General features: G+C 38.5%; 1 protein-coding gene across 12 annotated transcripts in view; it reads left to right on the top strand.

The window, feature by feature from the left end:
- COP1 (COP1 E3 ubiquitin ligase) overlaps positions 1 to 13869 on the top strand; it is a 236663-nt gene that overhangs the window by 40684 nt on the left and 182110 nt on the right. For 8 of the 12 annotated variants that reach the window (XM_025285597.3, XM_025285591.3, XM_025285595.3 and 5 more), the window contains exons 4-5: positions 3189 to 3265; positions 4179 to 4298. The exons of 1 other annotated variant lie outside the window; for it this stretch is intronic. In XM_025285597.3, the coding sequence (XP_025141382.1) occupies positions 3189 to 3265; positions 4179 to 4298 (197 nt within the window). The remainder of the gene's footprint in view (positions 1 to 3188; positions 3266 to 4178; positions 4299 to 13869) is intronic. 3 more of the 12 variants (XM_044942802.2, XM_044942800.2, XM_025285592.3) reach the window with 1 other exon arrangement.

Consider the following 13869-nt stretch of genomic DNA (forward strand, 5'->3'; position numbering starts at 1 on the left):
ATACCTTTGACTAGATGGACCTTTGTTGGCAAAGTAACGTCTCTGATTTTTAATATTCTGTCTAGGTTTGTCATAGCTTTTCTTCCAAGGAGCAAGTGTCTTTTAATTTCATGGCTGTGGTCACCATCTGCAGTGATTTTGGAGCCCAGGAAAATACAGTCTGTCACTGTTTCCATTGTTTCCCCATCTATTTGACATGAGGTGATAGGGCCAGATGCCATGGTCTTCATTTTTGAATGTTGAGTTTTAAGCCAGCTTTTTTACTCTCCTCTTTCACTTTCATCAAGAGGCTTCTTCCTCTCACATGTAGGGAGTTCTGGGGACCCTTCCCCATCCCAGTGTGTTCAGGAATGGGGACCTGTTAGGTCCCCCATTTAGCCTGAAGCTGTTCCAGGCCACCAGCGAGGACTGGGAAGCAGTGTTGAAGCTTGTGACTGAGAACGTGAAATTACAGAGCGGGCCTGTGGGCAAGTGAGTCTGGGGATTGCGGGAACTGGGCTGTCTTTCGCTCCTGTTGCTGGGAGGCTCATGCAGGGCCAGGGGGTGTGTCTCCTCCAACCTCTGCGGTTGCTCTCCTGCACTCCTATGAGGGCTTACTCCAGCTCTCCTTGTCCTTCCGTGATGCATGATCCACCTCCAGCACCCCTCTGCCCCTACCACCGCCCCCCCCCCACCCCCAGCAATCTGTTTTCTAGTGTTCTCTGTGGATAAAATTTGTAAATTGAATGGTCTTACCTCCCTAATGAATGACCTTCTTACTCTTTAATGTAAAAGACAACATACATACAAAATTTAAAATCTCTGCTTTAAAAAAAGTCACCAACACATATAATGTCTTTACTACTGCCGAGTACTTTTCCAGGCACTTGATACATTCTCAGTCCTATGACACAGGTAGCTGTTGTCATCTGCATTCCTTCCTGGGGGAACTAAGGCACAGGAAGGCAAGTAACTTGTGTAAAGTTCAGCAGCCCCAGTAAATGGTGGAATTGGGATTCGGTCCTGACTTGAGTATGTGCTTTTACTTTGCTATCTTGCCTCTAAAATGACAGTTGCTAGAATGAAATCTTTAGCAGTAGAAAGGCATTTTGTTTGTTTGTTTGTTCTTGGCTGTGCTGTCCTTGTGATGGAGTGTGGGCTCTTCATTGCAACATGTAGTCTTTTCTGGTTGTGGCATGCGGGCTCAATTGCCCCATGGCATGTGGGAACTTAGCTCCCCGACCAAGGATCAAACCTGTGTCCCCTGCATTGCACGGTGGACTCTTAACTACTGGACTACCAAGGACGTCTGAGAAAGGCATTATTTGTTCTTAGTGCTATGGTTATTATAAGCATCCAGAGAATTACAATTAAGGGTTTGGAACATTCATGGCCAGTGTTAAATGAGATTTCTTCAGATTTTACCCTTCTACTCCCTCCCACCCCCACCCTACCCCGTTTTGGGGGCACACCATGTGGCTTGGTGGACATTGGTTCCCTGACTAGGGATTGAGTGCAGACCCATGGCAGTGGGTCCTAACCACTGGATCACCAGGGAGTTTCTCACACACCCTTATTTGAATTCTTTTCCACTTCTTTTCCTGTTTAGTGAGTCTCTGTGTGCTTATTATTGCCCAGTTCTAATGTTAACCTTCTTTGTGAAAGTCTACTCGTTAACATTTTAATAACTCCTTGTCCTGTGTTCTTTTTAAATCCATATCAGTGATGGTCCTGATTATCATATTATAACTGATGCATTGTATGTGTTTGTCTGCTTGTTCTTAGTTGCTTGTGTCTTTAAGTCTTACTTAGGTTGAGTCTTATCTTTAAACCTTTGTTTCTAGTGTGGGCCTGGTATCTCTCTGATTTTTTAGAAAATACTTTTAGTAAATTGTGGTGTGGTGGGAAGTATTAGATAGGTTTATATCCTAGCTTTGTCTGGTATTATATGTCACCATGAGTAACTTACCTGTGCTCTTTCTAGTATTTGCTCATCTCTAGAATGCAAAGAATAACCCATAGGATAATGTCTATAAATTAAAGACTAGTACATTAAACTAGCTTAGTGCTAGTTGCTCTTTTCTTTTATCAGTTTTTTTTTTTTTTTTTTTTAAATCAGTTGGGTGTTAAAGATGAAAAATCTATTAAAAGTGGCTGGAACATCAAGGGAAATGTATTGATTTACAGAGAAAGAATTTCTAGATTGAGTTAATTTGATATCTCAGTGATATGATCAGTTCTTTCCGTCTTTCTGGCCTTCCTTCCGCAGCAGATGTGTTGGTGCTTTGGCTAGCTCCCCTCAAGAGAGATGCAGGGTGGCTCAAAGAGATTCCAGGTACCATCCCTAGATGAAGGCAGACAAAGAACTCGTTCAGGCCTTCTCTTCTGAAAGACAGCATACCCTTTATTGGGCAAAACGAGGTCTCAGTAGTTAACCATTTTGTCAGTCACTGTCAAGAGGATATGACTAGATGGATTTAGGATAAGTCAAGCATCATTCTGTAGGGCCAGGGAGGGATCTAGCCTCTCTGAAAGTATATGACAGTTGGCATTCTGACATTTGGGAAAAAATAATATTCTTATTTTTCTTTATTTATTATTTTTATTTATTTGTTTTAGTTTTTTGACCACACTGAGCTCTGTGTGGAATCTTAGTTCCCCAGTCGGGGATCAAGCTGGCGCCCCCTGCAGTGGAAGTGCGGAGTTTTGACCACTGGAGGGCCAGGGAAGCCCCTCATGTTCTTATTTTTTTTAAAAGGGTTAGAATGGCTTTTAGATAGGTGACTGTGTTTACCATGATATTTATAGAAAACTCACAAGCAAAAAAGAACAACAAATGAAAACCTTTAGTGCCTCCCTCGTAGAATCTGCCGGTTACCCTGTGGAGTGTGGAACGGTCTCTTACAGTCAAGAACTGCTTCCAAATGCTGTAGTGTCATCACGGACACATGTAAGAGAAAGGACATATTCTGAGGACTTTTCCTTCTGCAGTAATAGTAGTGTAACAATAATGGCAGTTGTAGTAGTAGCTGCGGCAAAACTGTTTCTAATTTGAAAAAAAAAAAAAAGCATATTCTGCTTAGCATTTTTTTTTTCTGAGATTTGAGACTTTTTAAAGTTAAATAGAATCCATTTAAATAGAACAGTTAGATGGATCACTTAATAAAAATACAGATTATATGTGCTTTTTGTTTTGTTTTTGTTTTCAGTGAATGAGCTCATTCTCAAACAGAAGCAAAGATTTGAGGAAAAGAGGTTCAAATTGGACCACTCAGTGAGTAGCACCGTATGTTTCAACTCTTATTACTATTTTTAATACATTTCATTTTGCTTTGTTCATGGGTTTAATACTAATTGGGTATGCAAGCTTAGCATATTACTGGTTTTTCTTAAAGGAGATCTAGGATTATCCTATTCAATAAACAGCTTTCTTTTGTCTGAATTGTCTAGAATTTACCCTTTTGAAAGGTCTGGTGGGGTAATACTGAGTCAGTTGGCTTGTAACACATTGCATTTAAAGAATTATATGGCAGGATGAAACTATGGGTGGTCATTTGAGAAAAAAAAAAAACTTAAAAGACTCTCAATTTAAGAGGATTAACCCCAAATTACTGAAGCAAGTGAACTTAAATTATTACCTTACCAAATACAAAGTGGAAAATACGGTTAGGTAATTAAAATCTGGGCACTTGTTTTGAAGGGAATTACACCTTTGGAGAAGATGACTTGACATATCTTGAATGTGCCTTTCATATTATTTAAATGTATTTAAGGGAGAGATAGTACTCTTGCCTGGAAAATCCCATGGATGGAGGAGCCTGCTAGGCTGCAGTCCTTGGGGTCGCTGAGAGTTAGACACGACTGAGCGACTTCACTTTCCCTTTTCACTTTCATGCATTGGAGAAGGCAGTGGCAACCTACTCCAGTGTTCTTGCCTGGAGAATCCCAGGGACGGGGAAGCCTAGTGGGCTGCCATCTATGGGGTCGCACAGAGTCGGACACGACTGAAGCGACTTAGCAACAGTAGCAGTGATTAAATTATAATTAGAAAGGCATTGGGGAGCCACTAGCTGAGAAGGAATAGGTTGGAACATTATAGTTTATTTTTGATATGTACTAAACATATTAGAAAATAGCAAGCATTTGTTTTTGACTCTCTAAAACAGTTTTGTTAAGTTGGGTTTCTTCTTTGTTTTTAGAATGGCCACAGGTGGCAAATATTTCAGGATTTGTTGGGAACTGACCAAGATAACCTTGATTTGGCCAATGTCAACCTTATGCTGGAGTTACTAGTGCAGAAGAAGAAACAACTGGAAGCAGTAAGTGGCCCCTGAACTTTAAAATTTTTATTTTAAAAAGATATAGAAATATTTAAAATAATAGGATAGTGTTACTCAGTCCAGTTTTATTCAGCAGGAGTTATCTGTAAACTATCACTTATATCCCTTTTTCAATTGAAAGAAAGAACAAATTCCTTATAATACAACTTACTTGCAGTGTCCAGTTTTTATTAACAAAAGCTGAGTGTTCAGATCATGAGAAAGTACAGCTTCATTTTAACGGGGAACATTTATTATTGATCTTTTTTCTTCTAATGAATCTTCACCTCTTCACATGTGGAATTTGGAGGAGAAAATAGGGATTATTTTAATTTACATAAAATTCTTCCAGCAGGTGTGGGTTAGCAGTAGCAGTAGTCGATGGCTTAACTAAGGGCATTTAGAAAGATGGGAACTGAAACAAAATTATGTCCTGTTTTCATGTAATGGAATCTAAATAAGTGAAAAGTTACATTTATTTCAGGTAAATAAATGTAAAACATACAAAATGAGAATTTGCCTGTATTAGTTAGGAATTGAGTATGCTCTATTTGAATAAAGACTGTATACGTTAATATAAGCAGATACCCACCCTTAACTACCTTGAACACAAAGGGGATATAAATTGACAGAATAAGGGAGTGAGAAGCTCACACACATAAAAAGGAGTAACTTAACAAGCAAGCGTTAGGAACATTGGAACCATCACTTCTTTGGTGACTATAAGGAAATAAAATCAGGCATTTGAATGTTGTCAGGAGAGTTTCTGTTTTACTTCTCATGACTGTTTCTTTGGGACAGGTTTGATTTTCTTTTACTGGATTTTTATCCCATGGCAGATAATGTGGTCACCTGTACTTGTGAATTTATGTTTTTTGATAAAAGAAGAAAAAGAGCCTCTCAACTTGATTTTCAAGAAATTCTGTGAATTGATTCTGATTAACATAGCTTAGATCTGGATGAAACTGAGTAGAATGGGAATCTCTTAGTGGAAGAAAGGAGTAGTTGAGGTTGAGCTGACTAAAACGAGGCTCCCTGTTGTGTCTTTTTTCATGGTGGGAATTTCTCCGGTGGTTTTTTTTTGTGTGTGTGGGGGCAGGGAGAGTGGGATGGCTTTATCTTTTATTTGCTTTTCTTTCTTTCAGATTTGTTGAGATGTAACTGATATATCATTGCTCATTGCTTAGTTGTTCAGTCGTGTCTGATTCTTTGGGACCCCATGGACTGTAGCCTGTCAGGCTCCTTTGTCCATGGGATTTTATAGGTGAGAAATACCAGAGTGGGTTGCCATTCCTGTCTTCAGGGGATCTTCCCTACCCAGAGGTTGAACCCATGTCTCTTGTGTCTCCTGCATTGGCAGGAGGATTCTTTACCACTGGTGCCACCTGGGAAGCCAAAATTGATGTATAGCACTGCATAAGTTTAAGGTGTATAGCATAATGACTTGACACACATATATTGTAAAATGATTATCACAATAAATTTAGTTAACATCATTTCATATAGATAAAAGGTGTTTTTTTTTTTTTTTTTCCATGATGAGAGCTTTTTTAGGATTTACTTGCTTAGCAACTTTCAGATATACCATCCACTACTGTTAACTATTGGAGAAGGCAATGGCACCCCACTCCAGTACTCTTGCCTGGAAAATCTCATGGATAGAGGAGCCTGGTAGGCTGTAGTCCATGGGGTCGCTAAGAGTCGGGCACGACTGAGAGACTTCCCTTTCACTTTTCACTTTCATGCATTGGAGAAGGAAATGGCAACCCACTCCAGTGTTCTTGCCTGGAGAATCCCAGGGAAGGGGGAGCCTGGTGGGCTTCCATCTATGGGGTCGCACAGAGTCGCACACCACTGAAGCGACTTAGCAGCAGCAGTGTTAACTATAGTTATCTTGTTAGACATTGTATCCTCGTTACTTATCTTAAAATTGTAAGTTTGTACTTTTTAATTTGTTTTTTCCCTTTTTTTTTTAAACTATTTTTATTGGAGTGTAGTTGCTTTATAATGTTGTATTCATTTCTGCTGTACAGTAAAATGAATCAGCTACACATATTCATATAACCCCTCCCTTCTGGACTTCATTCCCATTCCGGTCACCATAGTGCATTAAGTAGAGTTGCCTGTACTATACAGTACCTTCTCACAGTTATCTGTTTTATTTATTTAAACATTTTTAATATAATTTCATTTATCTGCTTTTCCCTGTGCTGGGTCTTCATTGCTGCCCAGGCTTTTCTCTAGTTGTGGTGAGTGGGGCCTTGCAGTGAGAGGGCTTCTCATTGTGGTGGCTTCTCTTATGGAGCACAGACTGTAGGGCACACGGACTTCAGAAGTCACGGTTCCTGGACTCCAGAGCACAGGCTCAATAGTTGTGGCCAAGTTGCTCTGCAGCATGTGGGATCCTGCTGGATCAGGTATCAAACCCATGTCTCCTGCATTGGTTGATGGATTCTTTATCTCTAAGCCATTAAGGAAGTTCTAGTTATCTGTTTTAAGCATAGTATCAATAGTGTATATGTGTCAATTCCGTTCTCCCAATTTCTCCCCCTCTCCCTTCACCCTTGGTATCCATATATTTGTTCCCTACATCTGTGTCTTTATTTCTGCTTTGCAAATAAGATCATCTATACTATTTTTCCAGATTCCATGTATATGTTTTAATATTCAATATTTGCTTTTCTTTTTCTGACTTAAATTCTACTTTGTATGACATCCTAGGTCCATCCATGTCTCCACAAATGACTCCATCTTGTTCCTTTTTGTGGCTGGGTAATATTCCATTGTGTGTATTTATCACTTCTTCTTTATCCATTGCTCTGTTAGTGGACATTTAGGTTGTGGAAATTGTACTTTTTGACCTTTATTCAATTTCCCCTGTTCCCTGCTTTTGGTAACCACACATCTGATCTTTTTCTGTAAGCTTGGTGTTTTTTGTGTGTTCTTTTAAGATTCATATGTATGTGAGATCATATGGTGCTTGTCTCTCTTTCTGACTTATTTCATTATATTGCTCATGAGGTCCATCCATGTTGTCACAAATGGCAGAATTACCTTCCTTTTTGTGGCTGAGTAGCATTTCATTATATGTACATATGCCATCCTTGTGGCTCAGCTGATGAAGAATCTGCCTGCAGTGCAGGAGATCTGGTTTCAATCCCTGGATTGGGAAGATCCCCTGGAAAAGGGAAAGGCTACCACTCCAGTATTCTGGCCTGGAGAATTCCATGGACTGTATAGTTCATGGGGTCTCAGATAGTCTAACACAACTGAGCGACTTTCACTTTCACACCACATCTTTATCCAGTCATGCGCTGATGGACACTTAGGTTATCAACATATCCTGGCAGTTATAAGTAATGCTGCATTGGACGTGACAGTGCAGGTGTTTCTCTGACATAGTGGTTTAATTTCCTTTGGATATATACCCAGAAGTGGAATTGTTGGATCACGTGATAGTTTCATTCTGAATTTTTTTGAGGAACCTCCATTCTGTTTTCCATAGTGGCTATACCAGTTTACTTCCCTACCAGCAGGGCACAAGGGTTCCTTTTTCTCCACATCCTCACCCGCATGTGTTCTTTCTTGTCCTTCTGACGGTGACCATTCTGACTAGTGTGAAGTGACGTCTTCTTGTGGTTTTGACCTGTATTTCCCTAATGATTTGTGATGTTTAACGCCTTTTCATATACCTGTTGATTATTTGAATATCTTCTTTGGAAAATCCCTTGCCCATTAAAATTTCATTATTTGGGTTTTTTTTTTAATTGCTATTGAATTATATTAATTCTTTATGTACAGTATTTTTTATATTAACCTCTTATCAGATATATGATCTGTAAGTATTTTCACCCATTCTGTTGGTTGCCTTTTCATTTTGTTGATCATGTCTTTGGTTTGCAGAAGCTTGTACATTTGATATAGTTGTACTTGTTTTTTGTTGCTTTTGCTTCAGGTGTCATATCCCAGAAATTGTTGCCAAAGCTCTTCTGTGCTTTTTAACATAGTTTTCTATTAGCATCTCCTGTGTGCTAGATGCTGTGTTAAAGGTAGTGGAAAAGACAGAATTCTGCTCTGTATGTTGTGTTGAGGGGAACAGGACACAATAGCTGAGGAGATAAACTAAATTAATAAATATTTTCATATAGTGGTAAATGATATAAAAATACTTTTTAATGATAGACTGAATATATATAGTTATCTTGCTCCCTTAATGTCATTAAAATGACAGTAAGGTGATTTTTAAAAGGCAAAAGAATGGAAGAAGAGACAATATACTTTTTTAAGCTATAAAGTAGATGGATGAAAAGTGATAGATTAGATCTGAGAAAATTGAGCTGGCGGTAGGGAATTGGTAGGAACCAACCCTATTTAGATTATGGAAAAAAGGCCTTCCTAGGTTTGGGAGCATGAAATACCTCAGAGTAAAGGTTGGAAGCAGGATAATTTGTTCAGAATCTGACTAAGAAGCAATTGGAATCTCTGATCCCTTCGTGTATAACTATAACCATTGACCTTAAGAGAACACTAGAAGTTACAGGCACATTTAAGGGTGTGTGGGGGCTTCTGTTCTGAAGATAGACAAGTTTCATACTGAATGTGAGAGCTGTTAACCTTATTCCCCATTTGACTTGTCAGTATTAATCTTTGTGTGCTTTCGTCTCTTAGAATTGAAGAAATACTGGTATCTTAGTTTTAGAACTCAGATCTTTTTGAAGAGGGAGGCAGTTCAGAAACAAAGGTATCATAGGTATTACAGCATTTTTACATTATTGTTTTCTTGTTTTACTTTGCATTCTAACAATCACAGAAAACTAACCAAACTGATCACATGGATCACAGCCTTGTCTAACTCAGTAAAACTGTGAGCCCTGCCGTGTAGGGCCACCCAAGATGGACAGGTCATGGTGGAGAGGTCTGACAAAATGTTGTCCCCTGGAGAAGGGAATGACAAACCACTTCAGTATTCTTGCCTTGAGAACCCCATGAAGTGTAGGAAAAGGCGAAAAGATATGATACTGAAAGATGAACTTCCCAGGTCGGTAGGTGCTCAATATGCTACTGGAGAAGAGTGGAGAAATAGTTCCAGAAGGAATGAAGAGACGAAGCCAAAGCAAAAACAACTCCCACCTGTAGATGTGACTGGTCATAGAAGTAAAGTCCAGTGCTATAAAGAATAATATTTGCATAGGAACCTAGAATGTTAGGTCCATGAATTAAGGTAAAACCAAAGTGGTCAAACAGGAGATGGCAAGAGTGAATATTGACATTTTAGGAATCTGTGAACTAAAATGGACCGGAATGGGGGAATTTAATTCAGATGACCTTTATATCTACTACTGTGGGCAAGAATTCCCTAGAAGAAATGGAGTAGCCCTCATAGTCAACAAAAGAGTCCAAAATGTAGTACTTGGGTACAGTCTCAAAAACGACAGAATGATCTCTATTTGTTTCCAAGGCAAACTATTCAATAGCACAGTAACCAAGTCTTTGCCCCAACCACTAATGCTGAAGAATCTGAGGTAGAATGGTTCTATGAAGACCTACATGACCTTCTAGAACTAACACCAAAAAAAAACATATCCTTTTCATTATAGGGGATTAGAATGCAAAAGTAGGAAGTCAAGAGATACCAAGAGTAACAGGCAAGTTTGGCCTCGGTATACAAGATGAAGCAGGGCAAAGGCTAATACAGTTTTGCCAAGAGAACACACTGGTCATAGCAAACACCCTCTTCCAGTAACACAAGAGACGACTGTACACACGACATCACCATATGGTCAGTACCAAAATCAGATTGATTATATTCTTTGCAGCCAAAATTGGAGAAGCTCTATACAGTCAGCGAAAACAAGACTAGGAGCTGACTGTGGCTCAGATCATGAACTCCTTGTTGCCAGTTCAGACTTAAATTGAAGAAAGTGGGAAAACCACTAAGCCATTCAGGTATGACCTAAATCAGATGCCTTATGATTATACAGTGGAAGTGGCGAATAGATTCAAGGTATTAGATCTGATGGAGTGCCTGAAGAACTATGGATGGAGTTTCGTGACATTGTACAGGAGGTGGTGATCAAAACCGTCTCCAAGAAAAATAAACGCAGAAAGGCAGACTTGTCTGAGGAGGCCTTACAAATAGCTGAGAAAAGAAGAGAAGCAAAAGGCAAAGGAGAAAAGGAAAGCTATGCTTATCTGAATGCAGAATTCCAAAGAATGGCATGGAGAGATAAGAAAGCCTCCCTCAGTGATCAATGCAAAGAAATGGAGGAAAACAATAGAACACGAAAGACTAGAGATCTCTTCAAGAAAATTGCAGATACCAAGGGAACATTTCATGCAAAGATGGGCTCAATAAAGGACAGAAATGGTAGGGACCTAACAGAAGCAGAAGATATTAAGCAGAGGTGGCAAGAATACACAGGACTGTACAAACGCAGCCACCGTGCTTGTGTGCCATCACACAAAAAGGATCTTAATGACCCATATAACTATGATGGTGTGATCACTCACTAGAGCCAGATATCCTGGAGTGTGAAGTCAAATGGGCCTTAGGAAGCATCACTATGAACAAAGCTAGTGGAGGTGATGGAATTCCACTTGAGCTATTTCAAATCCTAAAAGATGATGCTGTGAAAGTGCTGCACCCAATATGCCAGCAAATTTGAAAAGCTCAACAGTGGCCCCAGGACTGGAAAAGGTCAGTTTTCATTTCAATCCCAAGGCAGTGCCAAAGAATGTTCGAACTACTGCACAATTGCACTAATCTCCACATGCCAGCAAATTAATGCTCAAAATTCTCCAAGTTGGGCTTAACAGTACATGAACTGAGAACTTGCAGATGTTCAAGCTGGATTTAGAAAAGGCAAAGAAACCAGAGATCAAATTGCCAACATCCGTTGGATCATAGAAAAGCAAGAGAATTCCAGAAAAACATCTACTTCTTTACTGACTACGCCAAAGCCTTTGACTATGTGGATCATGACAATCTGTGGAACACTCTTAAAGAGATGGGAATACCAGACCACCTTACCTACCTCCTGAGAAATCTGTATGCAGGTCAAGAAACAACAGTAGAACCGGACATGGAACAATAAACTGTTTCCAAATTGGGAAAGGAATACGTCAAGGCTGTGTTTCATCACCCTGCTTATTTAACTTACATGCAGAGTACATCATGCGAAATGCCGGGCTGGATGAAGCACAAGCTGGAATCAAGATTGCTGGGAGAAATATCAATAACCTCAGATATGCAGATGATACCACTGTTATTGTAGAAAGTGAAGAGCAACTGAAGAGCCTCTTGATGAAAGTGAAAGAGGAGAGTGAAAAAGCTGGCTTAAAACTCAGCATTCAGAGAACTAAGATCATGGCATCTAGTCCCATCACGTCCTGGTAGATAGATGGGGAAATAATGAAAACAGTGATATTTTATTTTCTTGGGCTCCAAAATCACTGCAAACGGTGTCTGCAGGTATGAAATTAAAAGACACTTGCTCATTTAAGAGAGAAGAAAAGCTATGACCAGCCTCGAGAGCATATTAAAAAGCATAGACATTGCTTTATCGACAAAGGTCCATGTAGTCAAAGCTATGGTTTTTCCAGTAGTCATGTATGAATGTGAGAGTTGGACCATAAAGAAAGCTGAGTGCCAGAGAATTGATGCTTTTGAATTGTGGTGTTGGAGAAGACTTTTGAGAGTCCCTTGGACAGCAAGGAGATCAAACCAGTCAATCCTAAAGGAAATCAATCCTGAATATTCATTGGAAGGACTGATGCTGATAGTAAATTTCCCATACTTTGGCCACCTGATGCGAAGAAGTGCCTCCTTAGGAAAGACCCTGTTGCTAGGAAAGATTGAAGGCAGGAGGAGAAGGGGATGACAGAGGATGAGATGGTTGGATGGCATCACCGACTCAATGGACATGAGTTTAAGCAAGCTCCGGGAGTTGGTGATGGGCAGGAAAGCCTGGCATGCTGTAGTCCATGGGGTCGCAGAGAATCGGACACAACTCAGCAACTGAACTGAAACTTGATGAATGTTTCCAACATACAGAAAAATGCAGTAAATAATGCAACTTTTAACTTACCCTCTTAGTTTTAATAAATAGTAACACTTTTTATTAGATCTGCCTTTTGAGAATTACGTTGTTTTTTTTTTTTTATACTTAACACCCTCTCTTCTCATTCTGTTCTCCCAGAGTAATCACCATTTGAAGTTTGCAAGGATCCTTCTGAAGTGTGTATAACCCTTTTTTAATAAAATATATACTTGTATCTACAATCATATATAATGTTGTTTGTATGATTTAGAAGTTTCAAACTGTGTTTATCCTTTGACATATGCCTTTTTTGTTTACTTTTTGAGGTTTCCACTGATGAATATAGATCTAGTTTGTTTAACTTCTCTCTAGTTATCCATTGCATGAACATTTCTATTCTCCTGTTGATGGACATTTAAGTTATTCTGTATTCATGATTGTCAGCAATACATTTAGTGTTGTTATTCATGTCTTGTTGTGCTCATATATAAATACTAAATGATTTAAGAAGTGTAATTGCTATTCATAGGGTTTACACGTACATTTTAACCATATTAAATGTTGCCGAATTGCTCTTCTGTGAGTTTGTACCATATCAACCTTTGGTACTGTTTTTTAGTTTCTGCTGGTTTGATAGTTGCCAAATGCTTGCGTGTGTGTGTGTGTGTTCTGTTGTTTTGTATTTTTTGTATTTCTTTAATTACTAGTGAGGACAATTTTTTCATTTGTTTGACTATCTTGGTTTCTTATTTGAATTGCTTATTCATAGCCTATACCAGTTTTTCTAATAGATTGTCTTTTTTTAATTGATTTGTAAGAAATGTGTGTGTGTGTTTTGAATATTGCTACTTTGTCAAATGGTATTTTGATAATTGAATTCCATTTGAATTGTATCATGGTCAGAAAATGGTTTATATGATTTTAGATTTAGTATTTTTTATGATTTTATTTTGCCTTGTTTACTTTTATTTGTCAGATATAACATTTTGTTTGGTTTCTTAGTGATTTCTTTTGGGTTTTTAAGATAATTATACATTATATTACAGTACATTACATTACATTGTACCTTTAAGTAATATTATCTGACTTCATTTATAGTATAAGAACCTTACACCAATATACTTACATTTCTTCTCTCTCAGCCTTTGTACTGTTTTTGTCAATTGTTTTACTTCTATGTATGTCATAACTCCCTAATAAATTTATTAATTTGAATAGTAAATTATACTCTATGGATATATTTTAAAAGTTCTATATATGCCCATATATTGATCATTTCTGGTGTACTTCATTCTTTTGTTTTCCATTCACTTCACTCTTTCATTCATTCTTTTGAATTCCATCAGTAACTTTACTTCTGCCTGGAAAACAGCCTTTATTCTTTCTTTAGTGTAGATCTGCTGGTGATAAATTCTTTCACCATTTATATCTGAGAATGTCTTTATTTATCCTTTGTATCTGAAAGGGACTTCCAAATAAGTATAGAATTATAAATTTAATATTTTTCTTTCAGTATTTTAAGGATGTTGCTC

This window comes from Bubalus bubalis, chromosome 5 (genome assembly GCF_019923935.1).
Source record: "Bubalus bubalis isolate 160015118507 breed Murrah chromosome 5, NDDB_SH_1, whole genome shotgun sequence".
NCBI classification, from domain to species: Eukaryota; Metazoa; Chordata; class Mammalia; order Artiodactyla; family Bovidae; genus Bubalus; species Bubalus bubalis.